General features: G+C 32.8%; 3 protein-coding genes across 3 annotated transcripts; 1 reads left to right on the top strand and 2 right to left on the bottom strand.

The window, feature by feature from the left end:
- The first annotated feature begins 9,340 nt into the window (after positions 1 to 9,340).
- On the top strand, positions 9,341 to 13,813 carry LOC141689331 (uncharacterized). The gene is made up of 4 exons (XM_074493594.1): positions 9,341 to 10,016; positions 11,006 to 11,161; positions 11,313 to 11,996; positions 12,479 to 13,813. The coding sequence occupies exons 1-4, from the start codon at positions 9,672 to 9,674 to the stop codon at positions 13,646 to 13,648; spliced, it is 2,355 nt and encodes a 784-aa protein (XP_074349695.1). The 5' UTR covers positions 9,341 to 9,671; the 3' UTR covers positions 13,649 to 13,813.
- Positions 13,814 to 15,091: 1,278 nt separating this feature from the next.
- On the bottom strand, positions 15,092 to 16,494 carry LOC141689233 (uncharacterized). The gene has a single exon (XM_074493458.1). It carries the CDS (start codon positions 16,275 to 16,277, stop codon positions 15,255 to 15,257), a length of 1,023 nt encoding a protein of 340 aa, XP_074349559.1. The 5' UTR covers positions 16,278 to 16,494; the 3' UTR covers positions 15,092 to 15,254.
- Positions 16,495 to 20,929: 4,435 nt separating this feature from the next.
- LOC141692850 (RING-H2 finger protein ATL70-like) lies at positions 20,930 to 22,143 on the bottom strand. Its single transcript, XM_074497798.1, has one exon. It carries the CDS (start codon positions 21,752 to 21,754, stop codon positions 21,242 to 21,244), a length of 513 nt encoding a protein of 170 aa, XP_074353899.1. The 5' UTR covers positions 21,755 to 22,143; the 3' UTR covers positions 20,930 to 21,241.
- Positions 22,144 to 22,170: the final 27 nt, after the last annotated feature.

Here is a 22,170-nt window from a genome sequence, read left to right as displayed (position 1 = left end):
GATGTTGTCGTATCCAGTTTTCCTGCATGTGAAAGCTCTAATAATTTAGTCAAAGATGAATGACTATTCTCTCCTTAGACTCTTTTTGTTCAGCTTTGCCATGTTGATCCTCTCACTATAGTTTATAAAATCCATAAACTCAGCTAATTCTTGGGTCGTTGGTGTCTCCACAAAACTATCTGTAGGAATGCCCAAAGCCTTGTTGACATCATTAGCATCAAACTTCACAGGCTTGCCTTGAATTGAGCAGTGAACCGCCAAAGACACAGCCTGATCTTCATGCACCACTGTGTTGACAATGGCTGAATTCCAGAATTCATTGAGTTCATCAAGATACAACACATGGTTTGCAGTCAAAGCCCCTGAATGATAAGATTCAGATAAAAACTTGACAAAGCACTTGAAACGGTCAGGAGCTTGGTTTGTATCAACAAATTCCAGGTAATTGGTACCATCCTTGGGAATGCCAACTCTAATATTGTTGGCAACCACTGAAAGTGTTTGAGTTTAATGGGTAAGAAATTTGAGAACGAAAGAGTTTGAAATGAGAGAGCGCGGTGAAGATTTGCAGAAGTTAGGTCAGTTGAGATCTCGAAAGCGTAAAGAGGGGTTATGTCGATATGTATGGGTATTTATAGGCTATAAATATGATTTGTCAATAAGTAGGAATAAACAGTTGATATTTTCTTATCGAGAAGTCACGTGAATTAGAAAACTCATGTTTAGATGTCACTATCATGACTCTTATCGAGAACTAGATATTAACTTATCGAGATGTAGAATAAATACCAAGTTTATCTTAAGTGGACTGAATTATTCCAACTTATATTGAATAAATCAACATAGTATTAGAATTGATTTTATATCAAAAGTATTTTATATAAACAATTTATTGAATTAAATAATTCCAGTTCTGAGTTCCTGATAAATCTAAAATTTATACTTGTAGAGAACTCCATATTAAAATATATGTCGAGATCTCTATAGTACTTATTGAGAAGTCATAAAGAGGCTTGTCGAGAAGTCCATCGAGAAGTCATGAAAAAGACTTATCGAGAACTTTGTCGAGAAGTCTCAAAGTGACTTGTGTAGAAGTCGTTTAGACTTATCGAGAACTCACTTCTCTATATACTTTTATTCTTTTTAATTTCTTTCTTATATTAATTTCACATATATTAAAAATGTGAATTAACAATTAGATACTTTTTCTCAGAAATGGAAAAATTTCAAGTTGAAAGTTAAATTTTGAAAAATAAATATACAAAGAATTCTGAAATATTTATAAATAATATTCCGGTTAGTTTTTAACTAGATCAAATTAATTTTGATTTATCATAAATTAATCTGCTGCAACAAATTAGCTGAATTCTTGCCTTTAGGATAAATAATTTAGCATGTCAATTTCACCTACAAGTCTAGTGAAAGTTGCTTCATCCAAATGTTTAGTGAAAATATCAGCTAATTGTTTTTCCGTTGGAACAAAAATAAGCTCAATAGTATCATTTACAATATGTTCTCTAATAAAATGGTAACTTACATCAATGTGCTTAGTTCTAAAATGATTAATAGATATGGCACTAGTATTGTCACACCACACTAGACCATAGTCCATTAATTAATTTATAATCCAAAGAACTTGAGCACAACAACTTCTAGCAGCTATATATTCAGCCTCAACTGTGAAATTTGACAAATATTTCTCTTTCTCACTATACCAAGATACAAGTCTTTGACCAAGAAATTGATAACTTCCACTTGTATTCTTTCCGTCTACCCTGCATCCAACAAAATCCGCATCTGTGTATCCAACAACTTCAAAACCAGTTCCATTAGGATACCATAATCCCAAGTTTGTTGTTCTCTTCAAATATCTGAAAATCCTCTTGGCATCCATCAAACGTGATTCTTTAGGATTTTCTTGAAATCTAGCACACGGACATGTTGCAAACATGATGTCTGGCCTACTAGCAGTCAAGTATAACAAAGATCCCATCGTTCCTCTATAACCTGAAATGTCTACACTTTTTCATTTCTTATATTCATCCAACTTGGTAGCTGTAGACATTGGTGTTGATGCAGGTGAGCAGTCAACCATTCCAAATTTCTTCAACAGATCTTTGACATACTTAAATTGACTGATAAAGATTTCATCACTTCTTTGGCTAACTTGAAGGCCAAGGAAATAATTTAATTCTCCAATCATACTCATCTCATGTTCACTCTGCATGAGTCTTGAAAATCTTTGATATAACTTTTCATTTGTAGAACCAAAAATGATATCATCCACATAAATTTGAACTACGATAATGTCATCACCATGCTGCTTGTAGAATAGAGTCTTATCAATTTCCTTCTAGTGAGTCCATGTTTGAATAGAAATTCTGATAGTGTGTCATACCAAACTCTAGGTGCTTGCTTCAATTCATAGAGAGCCTTCAATAGTTTATAAACAAAGTTGAGAAATTCTGGATCTTCAAAGCCGGGTGGTTGTTGTATATAGACTTCTTCTTCCAATCCACCATTAAGGAATGTACTCTTCACATCCATTTGATACACCTTAAAATTTGAGTGTGCAGCAAATGCAAGAAAATTTTTGATTGCTTGAAGTCTTGCAAATGGAGCAAAAGTTTCATCATAATTAATTTCTTCTTCTTGTGAATAGCCTTTGGCAACCAGTCTTACTTTATTTCTTGTCACAATTCCATTTTCATTCATTTTGTTCCTGTACACCCACTTTATTCCAATGATGCTTCTGTTATTTGATACATGAACCAGTTACCAAACTTTATTTCTCTCAAATTGATTTAGCTCTTCTTACATGGCAGATGTCCATCCAGGATCAAGTAGAGCTTCCTCAGTTTTCTTAGGCTCAATTTGTAAAAGAAAGCATGCATGCAAGAATTCATTTGCAGTTGCACTCCTAGTCCTTACTCCAACATTTGGATCACCAATTATAGCATCTCTTGTGTGACTCACATCCCATTTTTTGGTGTGATCTTTTTTACTAGAGTTTTCGGTATTTTCTTCATTGTTGGCATGATTTACAGGACTATCATCTCTTCCCCCACCTGAGTTTTGTGCCATCAATTCAGGTGAGCTTCTACTTTGAGATGAATTATCATCTTTACATTTCACTAGCATATTTCATTCTTCATCCATCATGTTGTTTGTGTTGATCTCAACATCATTTTCAGAATCACTATCAATGTTCAAATTTTCAAATTTAAGAGCTTCATTTTCATCTAGGCATTCCAAGCCTGGACACTTGTCATCATCGAATGTCACATCTATGATTTCCATAATTTTCTTTTGCTCAAACACATAAACTCTGTAGGCAGTTCTTTCCCATGAATATCCCAAAAAAATAGCTTCAAATACCTAAGAGTCAAATTTTCTGACATATTCAGAGTTATCTTTGAGCACAAAGCATTTTGCTTCCAAACACATGAAAATGCTTTACAATAGGCTTTCTTTTTGATAAAATTGAGTAGGGTGACTTGCCAAGGTTTTTGTTGATCAAATATTTATTTTGAGTATAGCATGCAGTATTAACAGCTTTTTCCCAAAAACTTGTTGGCAAATTGGCATCTTGCAGCATTGTTCTTGCAGCTTCAACTAGAGTTATATTTTTCCTCTCAACCACACCATTTTGATGGGGTGTTCTTGCCAGCTGAGAACTTTTAAACGATGCCATTGTCTTTGCTGAATTCAGTTAAGTTGCATTCCTAAATTTTGTGCCATTATAACTCTTCAATCTTTTAACACAATTTTGGTTCTCAACCTGCTTCTCAACTTTCTTTATGTGTTCAATGATGATGTGTGGAGTTTCATCTTTTGAATGCATAAATTCCACCAAAGTGTATCTTGAGCAGTCATCCACCATCACCAATGCATATTTCTTTCTAGAAATAGAAAAGAAATTAACTGATCCAAACAGGTCCATGCAAATAAGCTGCAATTGAGCACTTATAGAATTTACAGTTTTGCTCTTGTGACTGGACCTCTTTATTTTGCCTTTTTGACATGCCTCACAAACTTCATCTTGAACAAATTCCAGATTTGGCATGTCTCTCACTAATTCATTTTTCACCAAGATATTGATTGCTTTGTAATTCAGATGTGAGAGTTTTTCACTAATTCATTTTTCACCAAGATATTGATTGCTTTGTAATTCAGATGTGAGAGTTTTTTGTGTCACAAGTATATTAAAAAGTCTCATTGAAAAGACTCATATACCCCTATTTTTAATATTTATATAAAATATGTGGTTTGTGGAAATCGAACTCAATATACTTCATTCACCTATACAACCTCGTACCATTACACCATATTGTCACATGTGCTTTTTATCATACACATAATATGTAAGTGTGTTAAATTAATATTTTATTTAACTTTAAAGGTAGTTACTTGAATTCCGCAAAAAAAAGTTAGTTACTTGAATATTTGAACATTTAATTTTAAACAACTTAATTCCATATATAAATTAGGCATAGTATATAAATGAATTATAATCTTATTTATTAATCATTTTTTAGTTTAAAAATATATCTTATATATTTTAAACATATTTTTTATTATAAAAAGTAATTAATATATATATATAATTGTATTTAAAAATATTGAAATAGAATCGCTTATATATAAATAATCTATATTGGTATTATATATTTAGATAAGTTTGAAGTATACTGAGTCAATGCATTTTAGTTTATTTCGAATTTGAAATCAAAACTTGGCCTATAGTTAAAAAAATACTCAAAATTTGACTACACGACCAGCCGAAAAATATCGTCACATTCTACGTTTAATAAATTTAAATTACATGCTCGGCGAGAATATCTTACCAATAATGTGAAATATTTTAATATCTTATGTTTATATAAATTAATGTATTTGAGGTATTTATAGAATCAAGTCAATTGATTATTTGTATTAAAATTACTAACTTCACTGATAGCGTATTATTATTTTTGGGAGTTGTCCCGGTTTTAAAATATCAAAATTTGATATAAGATCTCACGAGATTTGTTAAAACTACGATGATATATTAAATCTATTTATTATTTATTTTTCACTTGAAAAGGACTAGCCTTTTAAAAAGAATTATTTTTGATAAGCAATATTCATTGATCAAGAAAATATTGAACAAATATTTTTAATTATTTTAATATTTTTAAATTTTCAAATAAAATTTATATTTATACTATATTATAGCATTTGATTCAATGCATTTTATACTATTTAAAGGAAAAAAAATATTGTTCAATAATTTGAAGGAATTAACCTGTTCAACTGATATTTATAAAACTTTATTGTATTAAAAAATATTTAATTTTAGAAGAATAATATACAATGTTATCAAATTATTATATGAAGAAATATTAGAATCGTAATAAAAGAAACTTAAAAACAGTTTAAATAACGATATAATTATAATTTTTTCCTCGAATTCTTGAAAAAAATCATGAATATCAATAATAAGTCTTTACAATTTATAATTTAATTTTATGTTACAACCATGATTGGTGCTTGATTGCGTAAAAAATAGTTATAAATTTTTTGTCAGTGATAATGTGAATACCATCTATAAATTATTACAATTTATTTATTACATAATTTTAATTTTTAAATAATTATAAATACATGTTATTTAAGTAATTAATTGTCTCACTAGATGTTAATAATGAATATACATGCACATAAATCACATATTTAGCATATAAATAATTGAAACCACCGTAATTTACTAAGAAATGTAACATACGATAATTTACATGCTGATATACATATAACTTAATCTTACTTTGTTAAGAGTAATGTAAATAAAAACTAACATTTTTTCATACATGCATACGTTGAATTTCAAAAAGTAACATTTTTCATTAAAATCAACTTTTATTTTAACGGTATGTAAATTTTACATTATTGTATATTATAATTGCAAGTCATTCTGACTTCAGTTATGCATTTTTTATCTTTTTAAATTGCGTAAGTTAATTGTAACTTAGTCGTGAACTCAGTAATAATACAGAGTAGTACATATAGTTTATTTAAATAAAATTCAAAATTTTAGGTCAACTCTATATTGAACATATATGTTAATTTTTAAGTTTTTCATTGTAAACATATTAACGACATTCTACAGATTAAGTTTAATCGTTTCATTTTAAATGTACACTGATTATCCTGTTTATATTTATTCATTAAATACAAATTACATAACACAAACAAAAATATATATATTTTGCTTAATGAACTGTATTAGAAACGTTATGTAATTTGGTAATATTTTGTATAAAAATAATACATGTTGATAAACAATTAACTTTTATTTAATATACGTTAGATATTATTGTACAATATTTACAAATAAGAAAACAACTCATTATAATTGCATGATTATGCTAGTTGTTTTTATACAATGACAAACTGAAACTAGTTTGTTCGAAAAATCAATTTACAATCAACATAGTAATTTATTAACCAAAACAGCACCCCTAGTTAGTAGCGTACATGTAGATGTGTTTCATCTATCATGTAATCGTCTGCATCATGATCTCTCCATCTCTTCTCTGCCCACTCCCCTTTACTTTCTAAGCAAAACCATGTGGTGCACATTCAAGTCAACATTTGTGGATCCTCTCCTTTTCATTTTCAATTACCCATGTTCTTCATAGTTGACTTTCAAACTGTTGACAATTTAATTTTAACATATTTAAAATATTTAAAAAACAATAATTATGGGCATATCAAAAGTAAAGTACAATAATAATTCCATTCCATGTCAAATTTGCGCATGCATGGGCGATGGGCATGACAGCTAAATCATATGAGTTCACACTTATTTACCGGGTAGTCGGTTACCAGTTATATTATTAATTACTATTATATATATATATATATATATATATATTATTAACTCCTAAGGATGAAAGATGAATAGTGATGAGACTTGACGTATAACTTCTCATGTTTTGTTAGGTTGTTTGATTTCACACTTTCGTTCTGTTCACTCTCGCGAATAACCCGAATTCTGGTTCGAGGAGCCTGTCATCTGTACTATCTATCTACGTTGTCTCTCTATACTAATTTATATTTTAATGGGTATATTTTGATATACTTTTATTTATTGATTTGGCTGTCGGATTTTCAATTATACTATTTAAATTTGTAGCTTCAAATCCGCCCAATTAGGGGTAGCAAAATCAGACACGACCCGAAATCCGATCTGAACCCAACCCGCAAAAGTACGAATTAAGGTTGAGGATTTTGACTTTCGGGTCGGGTTCGGGTTGGGTAAAAATTTACCCGAAAAAATCGGGTCATTTTCAGGTTGACCCGAAATATCCGAACCCGACCTGTTTATTTAAATAATTAATATATATTATATATGTATATACATGGTAGGTTATTTGTATAAATCATTTGTAATATTGTGTTTTATTATATTTCTATTTTTTATATTAATTTGGCATAAAATTTTAATTTTGTAATGATGTAAATTATTTTCTTTAATTTTAATTTTATTAATTTTTTTCTAAATTTTGGGTTATTTCGGGTCAAACATGTCAATTTCGGGTTACTCGGGTACCTACCATGTCGGGTTCGTGTCACAATTTTTGAACATGTTTCGGGTCGGGTCGGGTTCGGGCCAGACAAAAAAAAACAGGTACATCCAACCCGACACGAACCCGACCCAAAACCCGAAATTGCCACCCCTACACCCAACAATAAAATTTATATTATTATTTTACATTACTCAACTTCCAGGTTCAAATCCCACCAACAACAAATATTTCTATTATTATTTATTTGTTATCCAAATTTCATGTTCGAATCTCTCCAACAACAAATATTATTATTATTATTATTATTATTATTATTATTATTATTATTATTATTATTATTATTATTTATAAGCATACTAATAAGGTTAATGGTTTAAATCTCATTAATTATATACTATTTAATATTAACTAAATTTTTTTATTATGATTTTAAATAATATAAAAATATTAAGGAAGACTCGTTAAAGCTAGTGCGAGTAATACGAGTAATGCTAGATAATCCAAAATTTGTATCAAATATTTAAAAAATGACGTGACATCATACGTGTCAAAATTTAATTTGTGGATACATACCATATTAATACAAAGAAAGTTACCATTTATAAATTATTCAAGACAAAATTTTGTATAAGTATTCGGGATCTCTAGCATTTTTATTAAAATATTGGAAGGTTGAACAATAAAAATGTTAATCGATTGAAATTGTCACTCCTCCGTTCAGGAGTTTATTAATTTTATTTTAGCATGCAAATATTTTTAAAATATTGAGTTATTAAAAATATTTTAGTTATGTAAAAATTTGATTAATCAAGTTATTAATATACATAACTCAGCAAGATAAGAAATTGAAATAATTATTAATAAACATATTTTAATACTATTCAGTAATAAGATATTGATCACGATTGTTAAAATAGTTTAATTAATAAAAGAAGTGTACATCTCTAAGCAATTGCAGCAATGCAATTAATATTTAACGAACAAGAAATTTATATGATCTTAGAAATGTTAATCAAAATTTATGAACAAATAAATTTATTTATTTTATTAAATAACTAAGTGTCTAAATAATTTAAGAAGTTTTTTTTTCATAAATACCTATGTTTAATTAACTTATTTTTTTGCTAGAATATTATTATTTTTTGAATATATTTGTAAAAATACGTTCTTTACTTTGCCACCATTCTTACGACTCAAAATTTTCAAAAAATAATTGAATTTTTTTTCTACAATTTTGGAATCATATATGATAGTTGTACCTAACCTAAAATGCAAAACTGATTTTTTCAAATATTTTCAAAAAAAATAATATATTTAAAAAATTAATAATATTAGAAATATAATTTTACAAAAAATAGTATTTTCAATAAATTATCATAATTTAATCAATAAAAACATCATATAAAAAACAAAAGAAATGTCACGTTATACAATCAGCATACTTATTTAATGTTAAAAAAAATATAACCTAAAACCAATACCAGAATGTACATATAAATTTAATCGCAACTAACCTAATCCCCTATTCCGAACACATTACCCCAAATAAGTCTATCCCTCCTCTTGTCATTCTCCGACCCCATGCACTTCCCAGCTGGATTCAGCTTGCCTTTATTATCCCCCCGACGACGCCGTTTCATCACCCACATCCTCTTATTTTTACCCCCCAAATCTTACTGTGCCAGTAAATAAAAACTCCTATATTTATCTATAATTACCCACTCTCTCAAACATATTTATGATTTATCCAACACAAAACAGCTATACAATCAAAAGAAGCCCATGGAAGACAAGACATCCTAATTCAACACTCTTATATTACATGTGTATATAGTTTAGTTGTGTTCTATTATATACAGAAGCAACCAAGAAATAACGGCATATTCTCTCTCTCTCTCACACACACACATTTATCCAGCTTTTCTCGTGACGGACTCTCCAATTCAAAAACAAATACTACATCAAATATATATCTATATTATATCCAAATCTCTCTTTATCATCTCTATATTTCTAACACCCCCTCTAAATTAAATCCCAATTTTTACCTAACATCTCCCAATTTCCCTAACTTTTTTACACACACAAACACACACCAAAATGGTGGTGAAGATGATGAAGTGGCGGCCATGGCCGCCGCTTCAATCCAAGAAACTGGAGGTGAAACTGGTGGTGAAGAAGCTCGATGGACTGTTGTTGGGCTGTGATCTAGTGGGCCCAGATGAAAAAGACAGGCAAAACATGAGTGTTGAGATCAGATGGAAAGGGCCCAAGATTGGTTTGGGTTCTTTTAGAAGGAGTGTTAAAAAGAATGTTACTAAAGAAGTTGGTGTGGATCAAAACGGTGTCGTTGAATGGGATGAAGAGTTTTTTAGTGTTTGTGGTTTGTCTGGTTATAAAGATGATGTTTTTCATCCTTGGGAGATCTCTTTTACTGTCTTCAATGTCAGTCTTTTTAAACCCCCTTTTATTTATTTGATTATTTAATTTTAATGTGGTTAATTGATTGAATTGTTATGATAATTAGTAAGTCTGTACATTTGTTATGAAGTGGATGATTTGTTGGTCTGAGAATTTGTGTTGGTATTTTGAAACTATGATCTGTTAATGTGTTTAGGGTTTGTAATTGTGTAGATGGAATATGTTGTTTTGTATGCATCCTTTTGTGATTATTTTTTCGGGGTTTCTATGTCTACATAATTGTGTGATATATGGATTATTTTATGTTTTACTTTGTGATTGTCTTGGTATCCTGATCGCTACAGATTGTTTTTCATATTTATGATTGTTGATGGTCTTCTGATTACGTATTGTTTTTTTCTTTTATTTAATCTTTTTGCCCTTTTTGGTGTAGGTAAATTTGTTGTCTTGATGTTTGGGGTTTGTTGGGTTAAAAGACTGAATCTTTATGTTTTGGGGTTCTGTCGGGTTGCTGATCAAATCTCTGTTTTGAGTATGTCAAAATGTTTAATTTTTGTCGTTTTCGAGATTGTTCGTGTTAATGGATTGTCTTCCAAAAACGGTTTTTCCCGTATTTTGGAATGTTCTTGCCTACTTCGTTTGAAAATTCTGTTGTCTGGATACACAAGGTTCTGTCGGATTGCAGACCTAACAGCTTGTGTTGAATATGTGAATTGACGCAAGAAAGTTTTGTTGTTTGAATAATAAAGTCGATTGTTGTAATAACTTATTGGACACGTTTTGTTGTTACCTTTATTCATGTCATTTATTACCGATGAAGCGTTTCAACATTGTAGTTATACATATCTATGACAATGTGCTTATCATCCTTAATAACTACTACAGGCCTCTTGCTTAATGTGTATATTTCATAACCTAGATGAGATCTGTATTTATTCTTCCTGAAACTTGAATAATGGCAAATTTTTAGTTAGATATGTATTAATAGTATTTAAACGACTCTTTTTATCCAGGGTTTGAATCAAAGACTAAAGAACAAGGTCCCTACCATTGGAACAGCATCTTTGAACCTTGCTGAATTTGCCTCGAGAGCTGAAGGAAAAGAATTTGAAATAAGTATCCCATTGACAGTCCCAGGAACTGCAGCTGAACCTCGTCCTTCACTTTTTGTGAGCACCTATAAAACTACTTCCTTATTTTGATTTCTTTTTGTTTTTTCTATGCCTTTTTTCTTCCTTTGTGTAATCTATAAACGACTTTTTATCTGATTTTTTTAGCTCTCAGTAAATTTGACAATTGACAAAAAAAATTATTTTGCAGATATCTCTTGGCATTTTGGAACTTAGAGATGCTCAAGAAATATCAGATTCTGTTCAGAGGCCTATAGTGCCGAGTCCTTCCCCTCAGCGATCAAGAGGGAATTTTTCATCAGAAAAAGATGAACTTTCTGCACTTAAAGCCGGTCTTAGAAAGGTAAAGATCTTTACTGAGTTTGTCTCAACAAGAAAAGCTAAGAAAGCTTGTCGCGAGGAAGATGGCAGTGAAGGTAGGTGCTCAGCCAGGAGTGACGAGGGTGATTATACATACCCCTTTGATTCAGATTCACTTGATGAATTTGAGGAAGGAGAATCGGATGAGATTAAGGAGGATTCTACTATTAGAAAGTCATTTAGTTATGGCACATTGGCTTATGCAAATTGTGCAGGACAAACTATTAACTCGAGCTCAAGGAGCAACTTAGAGGATGAGGGTTGGGTTTACTACAGCAACCGCAAATCAGATGTGGCATGCTCAAATATAGAGGATTCGTCTGCATCCATCTCCGAGACTGTTATTCACAATTCAAAGCGAAGCCTACTTCCTTGGAGGAAGAGAAAGCTCAGTTTTAGATCTCCCAAAGTCAAAGGTGAACCACTCTTGAAGAAGGATTATGGTGAAGAAGGTGGAGATGACATTGATTTTGATCGCCGGCAACTCAGTTCTGATGAATCTCTCTCTCACGGGGTGAGAATTTTGGAACTCTTGAACATCATATATATCATTTATTATCTTGAGTTAACTTATACGTGGTAGAGGAGTTCTTTAACCTAATTGACGTGCCAGATTTTAGGGAATAGAATGTATGTCCTTTCAACCTGTTTGGCTTAATTGATATTAAAATTATACTAGTATTTTTAAGAATTGGAGTTGGAGAGTTTGCTGATTTTTAACTTAGTTATGTTATTAAACTTAGATGAATAATCATTTACATCATAACAATCTGTTTAAAGCCATTGCTCGGTCACCAGGTTTGGTTTTATATAGAAGAAAATATCCTTTTGGGTCCGGAAACTATCACTAATTTTTTAAATTAATTTTTCCAATTATGATGCAAAATGGATTATCATTTATGAATCTTTTGTTAGTTTAATGAGATTCGGCATGTTCATTTGTTTCCGTGAGTTGAATGTTTCAACTCTAATTGTTGGAGTTATCATCTATGACAGAGCAAGACTGATGAAGACTCAAGTGCTCACCGATCATCGGTATCAGAGTTTGGGGAAGACAATTTTGCTATTGGTAGTTGGGAACAGAAGGAAGTAACTAGCCGAGATGGGCACATGAAACTCCAAACACAGGTATTCTTTGCTTCAATTGATCAGAGAAGTGAGCGGGCGGCAGGTGAGAGTGCATGCACATCTCTCGTTGCTGTGATAGCTGATTGGTTCCAGAACAACCAGAACCAAATGCCCATCAAGTCACAGTTTGATGCCCTGATTAGAGAAGGCTCTCTAGAGTGGAGGAACCTCTGTGAGGATGAGTCGTACAGGGAGAAGTTTCCTGACAAACACTTTGACCTGGAAACTGTTTTTCAAGCGAAAATAAGATCTCTGTTGGTTGTTCCCGAAAAGTCCTTCATTGGTTTTTTCCATCCTGATGAAATGGAAGAAGGAAGACTTGACTTTTTACATGGTGCCATGTCTTTTGATAACATGTGGGATGAGATCAGCCGTGCAGGATCAGAATGTTCAACTCAAGGCGAATCACTAATTTATATCATTAGTTGGAATGACCATTTTTTTGTGCTCAAGGTTGAGCCGGAAGCTTACTATATCATAGATACATTAGGGGAGAGGCTCTATGAGGGATGCGATCAGGCTTACATTTTGAAATTTGACAGGAACACGACTATAAAAAAGCTGCCAACTGATGCTGCAAAATCGCTCGAAGAAAAGCCAACCGATAATCAGACCAATAAGCAGATGGTTGTTACGGAAGGGGAATTTAGGAATCAGCAGGTTAACCAGATGGAGAATTCTGTAGATGGGGCAGTAGGTGAGCCTGAGATATTAGTGAAGAGTGACAGTGAAGAGGTGGTTTGTCAAGGAAAGGAATCTTGTAAGGAGTACATTAAGAGCTTTTTAGCTGCAATCCCTATAAGGGAATTACAGGAAGACATTAAGAAAGGTTTATTGGCATCAACTCCCATTCATCAGCGCCTACAGATTGAAATCCACTATACGCAATTACAAGTACCTGCACTCAAAAGCTCGGATGTTGAACTAGCCATGACTACAACCACAACCACAACCACTGGTAGTAGTTCACCGGTATCTGTAATCACTAGTAGTTCACCCATATCTGAAGTTGCAATAGAAGAGGTTGCCGCTTATTGACCCGCTGTATAGGGGTAAATGTGATTAGTCTAACTTGTTTTTTCTTTCTATGTAAGTGGGTTCAAATTTGCCCATAATAGTTTTTCGAAGTTTTTTGTAATGGAGTCTTGTTCTTAATTTTCTAATGTTGAGCTGCAACTCAATAAAATGGCAACTTTTAAAGTATCTTCAGTTCAAGTAAAGGTGTCTTTTTGCCTTTTTTTGTATCAATTGTGTTGGAAGGTATAGTTTGTATATCACCATTACTGTGTTACCTCACAACTTGGTTGAACATATTGTTAACCTCTCTTATACACTATGCAATTCTCAACAGGTTTATGTACATGATTGATGTAAATGCAAGGTGTATATGATTGTGTTTGTGCGAGTGCATTCATGTTGTCCATGTTTTTTTATAGTAGAAACACTAACGCACCCACCTTGTTTTTGAAACTCGAAATCTTGTAGAGAGAGATACCGTTATACCAAGATGTCATTGTCTGAAAAACAAATATAAAGTGTTCGTACTCAAGTTACCGGTACTTGACAAACAAATAATGACTGTTATTTGAAGTATGGTTACTTTCGAATAGCTGTTTAGCTAGTTTACTCTATTATAATATATATGTAAATTTAAATTACTATTGTAACAGAGCATTGCTTGTTTTGAAGGATGTGGAGAATATTTATCATGTTTACATATTCCAAGACAATTCCATGTAACTGTTACAACTTGATTCTTTCTGCTTTTCAAAGCCAGCATCCACTAAATCTGTGCAATAACAACATACAGACACACACACACACACACACTTCAATTATGCATTGGAATGTATTGCATGCAAGGTTTTCTGGACATACATAACTAAAGCACAGGACACGCTGAGTATATTCCCAATTCTGTGTTGCATAGAAGAGCGGCTGTCAGTTATTCCTGTAAATATGTTCTGTGACAGGCAAATATTCTCAATCTAACTTCTCATTGCCTCCCCCACACACAACACACACGCACAAACATACCACCTTGTAAGGTTCTTACAAATGCATTTGTATTCAACAAAGGATGTTATAGACTCCCAGCATGAAATAAAACTAGATCAAAAATGAAACCAATCATATTCGACGATGTTTACTCTAACTTGCAAGTTGAAACAAGTTTATTGATGAAGCATGTGCAAGCAAGAAGCTTTGTTCATCTACCAAATGCAGGACAAGTTATCAAGGGGCTTGATATGCTATAGTCATCATATTAAGGAGTGTTTGAGTTGTGGGGAGGGGGATGAGGCCACCTTTGGTCACGGATGTGTGTAATACCCTGAACATGGATGGCATGTCAAGAACTTTTTCATGTTTTGGTGATAACAACAATCATAACAACTCTATTTTATGCTTATTCTGAAGTACTTTAAACAACATTATCAGATGCACACCTGCATATTAACTAAAATCAGTGGCTCTTAAAAGTTATTTATAATCAAGTGTTACCACATATAAATATGATTTCCGTATCACCTTAATTACTTGATATATACAACAATTTTTATAGCTACTGCAATCACCTTACAAGTAAATAATGACTCCTATATTCTGAACATTATTTGTAGTGCTTCAAGTAAGCCAATATCTTTCAGCTACAAATGGGGCATTGGACTAATCCATTTTCGTTGCAATCCTGGCATCTAACTGGTTTTTCATAACTGTGGTCGTCAGAACTTATCTTTCGACTACCATTACAGCTGACACACACAATAAAATGTACCCCTGCACAACCATGGCAGGGGCAGTTATATGCAGTTTCTGGTATCCCTTCCAATAGCTTCCTTAGCTTCCCTTGCTCGTGCAATCGAACAACCTCGTCTGCTCCTCCGATGAGTCTTCCTCTGATGAAAAGCCATGGAGGAACTACTTTGCCCTTCATGATCCTCCAAAGCTCCTCCCTGAATTCCATGTGCATTGAAACATCCCTCTCGAGGTATGAAATTCTAAAACTTTCCAAAAGAAACTTTATCGTGCTACATTCCTCGAAAGTCTTTCTTATACCTCTCAAGCTTGTTGTGTACAGAATTACTGAATTGCTTCCTCCCGGTGGACAATTTTCTTCAAAATCATACAGTGATGAATGTTGTTCAGCATCATCCCTTACATCATCAACAGTAATGCTGGTTTCGAAGACTCTTGGCTCTGAACTAGCTATTGATTTAGAGCTTAAAAGTCCTTGAGACTTCACCTTCACTAAATTAAAAGATGACAAGTCATTATCTGTCAAAGTTTGAAGCTGAAAGTTACAGGCTTGCGGTTGTTCTGACAAAGATTGTACCTCTTCTTGTATTGAGAGAATAGGCAGATTTCCGCTGGTAAACTCTGGAGTTAAGACCATTTCTTTGTCATCCAGGACTGGCATTATGGCCTGTCCATATGATTGGCTTTCAGTAACATGGAAACCCTGATCAATGTCTTCATCTTCGACACTGTTTATGAGTTCTGATAAGCTGATCTTGTAAGGGACTATGTCATGTAGGCTGTCGTTCACATGCTCTAGTTCTTTACATTGATTGACAGCATTTACCTGAAAAACCAGGCCTTGTTTCAAATTGGTTATGGTGGATATGGATTTCAGTTTTCTTGCAAGCCTTTCCTTCATTCCCTTCATTTCTTGTAGTCTGTCAAGTGTCAACTGAAAGAATTGTGCATGAGCTGATCATGTGCTTCTAAATGGGCTCTAGACAACAAGTACTACTGTCTTTGACTTGAGAAAAATACATTGGCAAGAATGACAAAAGACTTGTTTAAATCCAAAGAAGTGGATATTTAAGGCATTGTTTCTGCCACTTTAGTTAAGTATAGGGATGTGAACGTCCAACACGGCCCACGGACACGACCTGAACCCGATTTGATTATCCAAACAAATTACAAAGATAAACCTTAAACTAAAACAAGATTCTCAATTTAACCTGAATATGACTCAAACTAGTAGTAACTTGTATATTAAAATTTTATTCATCTAGTTTATATATTCATTTCTTGTTAGAAAATTAGGATTTTAGAACTTAATTTAATTATGTTCTTGATGTTAATCCTAAAATCTAATGATTGGAAATTGTTCAATGATATTTGAACTTAAATTTTCATGTATGGTTTTAAGAATTTTCTTAATGAAATCCATATTAAATGAGAGTTGAAAGTAGCTTGGAAAAGCTTGGAAAATTTGAGAATATTTGTCCCACATTGAAATAAATAAAGGGGGTTGTGTGCTTTATATGGTATTACCCACATGAGTAGTATACAACTACTAAGGTGTGTGATGGTCCATTGTGTTGTTGTGTGCTTCACGCGCGCCCCGCACCGGGTTGGGTCGGGTCGAAGGGCGATTTGTACAGATGAATGTTAATGTGAAAAACCTCAGCAGACTTCATTTTTCTTGGCATTTTGTATCTGTGAACCTTTATTTCAGTCACTGTTAAAAGCTATGGTTTCGGGTACATCTTTCTTTCTCTCCTCGTTATTTCAGTTACTGATTTTGTTTACCTGCATGCTTTGTTTTGTTAACTGTGATCTTGGCCTAAACTTACTAAATTCTTTATACACTTGCTTTTATGTTGCTATATTTGTTAGTGAGATTTACAACATTTCTATCATATTGAATTAAATTTTAGAATGACAGAACATTAACCTCTGTAAACAAACACGAACACAACCCAAAACCCGAGATCGTTCCCTCCCAGGCTTGATTTTTAAATGATTGAAATGCTTAGAGTTAAATGTTTAGTGCTGCGTCTTCAATCCAAAAGGCACGGTGAACAATCCCCATGATGCAGATCAACGCTTGCAGAGAAGTGATCGAAAGGAGATTAAGTGGCTAATATGATCCGAGGCGTGGACGTGGCAGAACATCAAAGGAGATTCACCATAGCATAGATGATGGTATTTGTATCAGAATTATCCTCCAGGAGACAATGTGTGCCAAACATTATGATTGAGGCACGAGAGAGCAAAGAAAAATTCTCTTTTCTGGTTATCAACTAATGGCTTTGTGGATATAAAGGTGCTATAGTGCCTTAAATCTTTATACAGTATGGGCCTAGCACTTGTCAACCATTAGTCCCCTACCACAATAAAGTAAAGCTTTCTGATACAATGATTCTCAAAGAAAACCTGTTTTACCTAAACACCAGAAATTATTCTTAACATTTTCCCTCGGTGTTGGTTTAAGATTTAATGGTAGCCAGCTACTTTGACCCAAGCACCATACATAGAACATGTTAGCATAGTACATTGTTGGCTGGTCTGTTTAGCATCTTCTAATCCCAACTCTTAAGAGGATTTTCCTATAACATCATATCTATTAAACAGATACATGCATACTATATGTACATCTATCTGTGCTCTTGTCGTTCATTCTTTTAGTAGAAGAGCAAGATTAAGGTGATAGCGCGAAAAGCAGGTTTAAGTGATGCATAGGCCTACATATGAGCAGTTCGGTGTTCGGTTCAATTTAAGAAAACTTAAATTTATTTGTTTCGTTTGTAAGGTTTATAAAAATTCTATTTCATATATATTTTTTATTTCAAAAAAGAAATAAGAAAAAGTCATGCAATAATTCAGGAAACGTAAGATCGAGTTTGTAAACTAAGTTGTTTGCAGTCAAAAATTCGTGAACTGTTCGTTTAATCATAATTCTTGAGTTGTTAGTTGAATTATAATTCGTGAGTTGTTCGTAAATATGTCGCGAATAATCTTTTACTTAATGAGTCCATATAAGTTTGGTCTTACTTCACCGAGGAGAAACGAAATAAGACTTCCATCTCCAAGTTTCACTCAGACGTAGCTCCCTTTTATTTGGGCGTGAAGCAGCGTCAAACCAAAAACAACCATTAGCTCTCCCTGAAAAGGAGGTGATCCAGCCGCACCTTCCGGTACGGCTACCTCGTTACGACTTCACTCCAGTCAGTAACCCTGCCTTCGATATCCCCTTCCTTGCCGTTAATGTTTCGAGTTCGAGTTCAATATATTTTTAACAAGCTCATACATGAACAACTGAGAGTTGGATTTGGTTCGGCTCATTTAAAGCCCTAATGCATTAGTCGTAGATAATTGTTTGCATCTTATTTTGTTGTGAGAAAACATAATCCCTATGTCTCAATATACATGTCTCTTTTCAAAAAACAAATGTGTCTCAAATTACTTATTAATATTTTGTTTCAATTTAAATTTAAGGGTAAATTTTCAAAATTAATCCCAATATTTGATTGTTCGCAGGATTTGAATTTTTAAAACTTGATTTTTTTTTTCTCAATTTTTAATATATAAAAATAAGGGTATTTTACGAAATTATCAAACTATTTTTTTTATTAATAGGCATAATTTTTTTTAAAAAGGCCAAGTAATATGGGACAGAAGAAGTATTAAATTTGCAAATACCAATGTCAGTAATGAGCTGCGGGGATTCTAGTTTTTCCAAAAAAAATAGAAAATGCAAGGTAAATATATATAAGAATGAGAGGAAATGTTTTGAAAAAAAAAGATGACAGGGTAACAAAAGAAGTGAAAAATAAAGTGATTACAGCCCCTAAGAGAGACTTAAAAGCTAAGAGTGATTAGGAGAAAAATGGAGTGTTAATGAGTAACATGAAAGTTAAAAATAGAGGCGAATTCCAAGGTAATGATGAGAAGTGATGTTAGTTAGTTAGGAGGTTACTAGGAATTATTGTGATGGAGAAAAATGGATAGACGTTATGAAAAGAATGCATGGAATCGTTTATGTATATGGTGTCCCAAAGGAGATGATCTTCATGTCTCTCCATTACAAAAAGGCATAACAAAGACTGCCAGGAATCCACAAATAATGCTGTTGCTTCCACTTTTTTATGCTACGACAGCAAGAGGATCCTCAACATTTATCTCTTTCAATGGGTGATCCATAACGAGCAGCGCAATGGTAGGTTCCAAATTAATTTACGAAATAATTGTTAATTATTGTTCACGTTTAGAAAGCAGGACAGCTCCATGACAACAAATTCAAATTTCTGAATTTTCTTTTTGTCAAGAAATTATGGATTTGAATTTTTATTTTAAATATGAAAATCTTTAAATTTGAGTTTGAATTTCAATTGTCCTAAATGGAAGTCCTATTTAAAATTCGAAACTGATCCATACTGAAAATTATTTAAAAATAATATTTTAGATTTAAGACGTACTAATTTCTTATAGTACATTAAATTTATTTTGTATTTATATATTTATATAATACACTTATTTTAGCGTTCACCATCTCATTTAGTTTTTGTCGTTAATACCAGAGTTCAACTTTAATTTCTCAAAAACTCCGTGTTAGTCAAAGAAAACCTCAGATAAATTCAGCGGGACTATAAAATAGTGAGAAAGTCAAATAGGTAACTTAATGAACATGTGATTTACGAATATGGCCCAATCTAGCAGCCCATTAAATCAGCCCAAATTTGTTTCCCAAGTAAAATCCCCGGTCCTAATCCAGTGGTCTTTAACCAATTATAGCATCTGTAGTAAATTCCTTGGAATTGTAGGTGGTTAAATTCGTATTGTAATGTGGTCGGATTGGGACGTGCAATACAGTTGAGATTCACCTCCAGTTGGATTTACTCCTTGCAACCTCTAAAATGGTGTATACATTAATAAGTCAAAAATTATATTTCATCCGTTCCACGATAGTAATCATCAATTAACTTCAACCGTTCAAGATCTATATAAGTTACAACATATTTAGAACTTCTTTCATTATTATATTAAATAAGCAAGCCAATAAAATATGTGAAAGATTGTATTTGAGGTTTTAATTCAAATTTTGTTAACTCAGACTCCACTCATCAAAAATAATCTCGATTCTGCTTGAATTTGAGTCGATTTGAGTTTTAATGACACGACTCGAACTCAAATTAATTTTTTAATGTAATATAATATAATTGTTGATATCGATTTGGGTAACTACTAGTAGATCGAACTATGTTATTACAAGTTTTTTCTTTTGGTTTCATATTATATAAGACACTTGAATACTCGATACTTATTTTTTGTCAATCCTTTGACTGAAATGAAAATATTTTGATCAATTTGAAGATGAAATATGAGTGAAATTTTCGACATATGAGTCAAATTTAAGATCAAATAAATACTTTGACACTTGCATATGTTTGCTTCCGACATTTTGTATCAGAGTTAGAGTAATATGTCTCCACTCAAGTTCAATATATATGTATATTTTGTCCAAATGTAGATGCGTCTTTTACTGAAAAAGCGTGCAAGAAATTATCAGGGGAGATTTATTAGAAAGTTACATTTCTTAAGAACTTGTGAGTTCTGCATATGTATCTCACATTTGAAACAAAAGATTTAATATCTTCAAATACAACTAATCAGACAAAGTTTGGCATGGTTGCGACTTGTTAATTTGTACATTCACACAGGCGACACTAATACTACACTATTGGCAATGCAAACTGAACATTTAGTACAGATTTAAAAGGAAAATTGAAGGAGACGTAATTTCAATTAAGAATAGATCTATCTGCCTAATTGAACGAGCAAAGTCATCTGTAAAAAGGCTAACACCTACAGTATACAGAAAAATACAGAAGAGTATACTTATCCGATATCCCTTCTTGTTGCCAATGGAACGACCTCAGCCAGAGGAGTCGAAAGTGGCGTTGGCAGCGGAGACGTTCTACAAACCGGACATGTAGGATGGGATCGCAGCCAAGGGTCAACGCATTTAAGATGAAACAGATGTCCACAATCTGGAAGTAACCTCAGCATGTCACTCCCTTTGTAGTCCCCTAAACATATAGAGCAACATGTTGCCGTGGAGTCCTTTTTATTGAGCTTTGCCTCCGAGTAACGCAGCTTCGGATAACTCTTCAGTGTTTCCTCGTCAAGCCCTACCTCAATAGCAATGTGCTGCAGGTGGGGCGGTGGTTCTGATATGATCATCCTGCCAGGGCCTGATCCCGGTGGAGTTGTTTGAACCCTGGTGCAAAAATATGAAGCTAGTGTAATTGTTGTTATAAGTAGAAGAATTCCCACCGACACACCAATGCCATAACCGAAACCACCTATATTTTCAGAGCCCAAGAATCCCCCGGAGCTCGTATTGTTCATCTTCCTGAGATGCTTATACTAAAAAGAGAGAGATTTGAGGTCTGTCTGATCAGCCATACCATAGAAATGGTTATTTGAGGATTCAAACACCTTGAAAGTCAATGGTAATTAGATGAGAGAGACAGGGATAGATTGATGAAGTATTAACCAAGGGAAGATGTATATAAATTCAAGAAGCAGAAAACAACAGGTGAATATACAATTGTGTAGTGAAAATTATGTGTATACAAGATTATAAAATACTACATTTTGTAGAATAAATGAGTTCGTGGCTGGATAATTTTTAAATGTCAACGTTTCGATCACAGGCTTTACATATATACTCTTGTTTCATGTGACAGTCCTCATTCTTGCAACTGATTTCTTCAATTGCATTTATTATTTAATCTCTTTCTCCGTTGCACGTTACATGCACA

Source organism: Apium graveolens, chromosome 10 (genome assembly GCF_009905375.1).
Source record: "Apium graveolens cultivar Ventura chromosome 10, ASM990537v1, whole genome shotgun sequence".
NCBI lineage: Eukaryota > Viridiplantae > Streptophyta > Magnoliopsida > Apiales > Apiaceae > Apium > Apium graveolens.
Note: the sequence above shows the minus strand (reverse complement) of the source record. Positions and strands in the feature narration are given on the sequence as shown.

Excerpts from the sequence above, each read along its gene's own strand:
- LOC141689331 (XM_074493594.1), top strand. The coding sequence starts at position 9,672 with ATGGTGGTGAAGATGATGAAGTGGCGGCCATGGCCGCCGCTTCAATCC. Across the intron at positions 11,162-11,312 it reads AACCTCGTCCTTCACTTTTT|ATATCTCTTGGCATTTTGGA; the intron begins GTGAGCACCTAT and ends ATTATTTTGCAG. Across the intron at positions 11,997-12,478 it reads ATGAATCTCTCTCTCACGGG|AGCAAGACTGATGAAGACTC; the intron begins GTGAGAATTTTG and ends CATCTATGACAG.
- LOC141689233 (XM_074493458.1), bottom strand. The coding sequence starts at position 16,277 with ATGAAGGGAATGAAGGAAAGGCTTGCAAGAAAACTGAAATCCATATCC.
- LOC141692850 (XM_074497798.1), bottom strand. The coding sequence starts at position 21,754 with ATGAACAATACGAGCTCCGGGGGATTCTTGGGCTCTGAAAATATAGGT.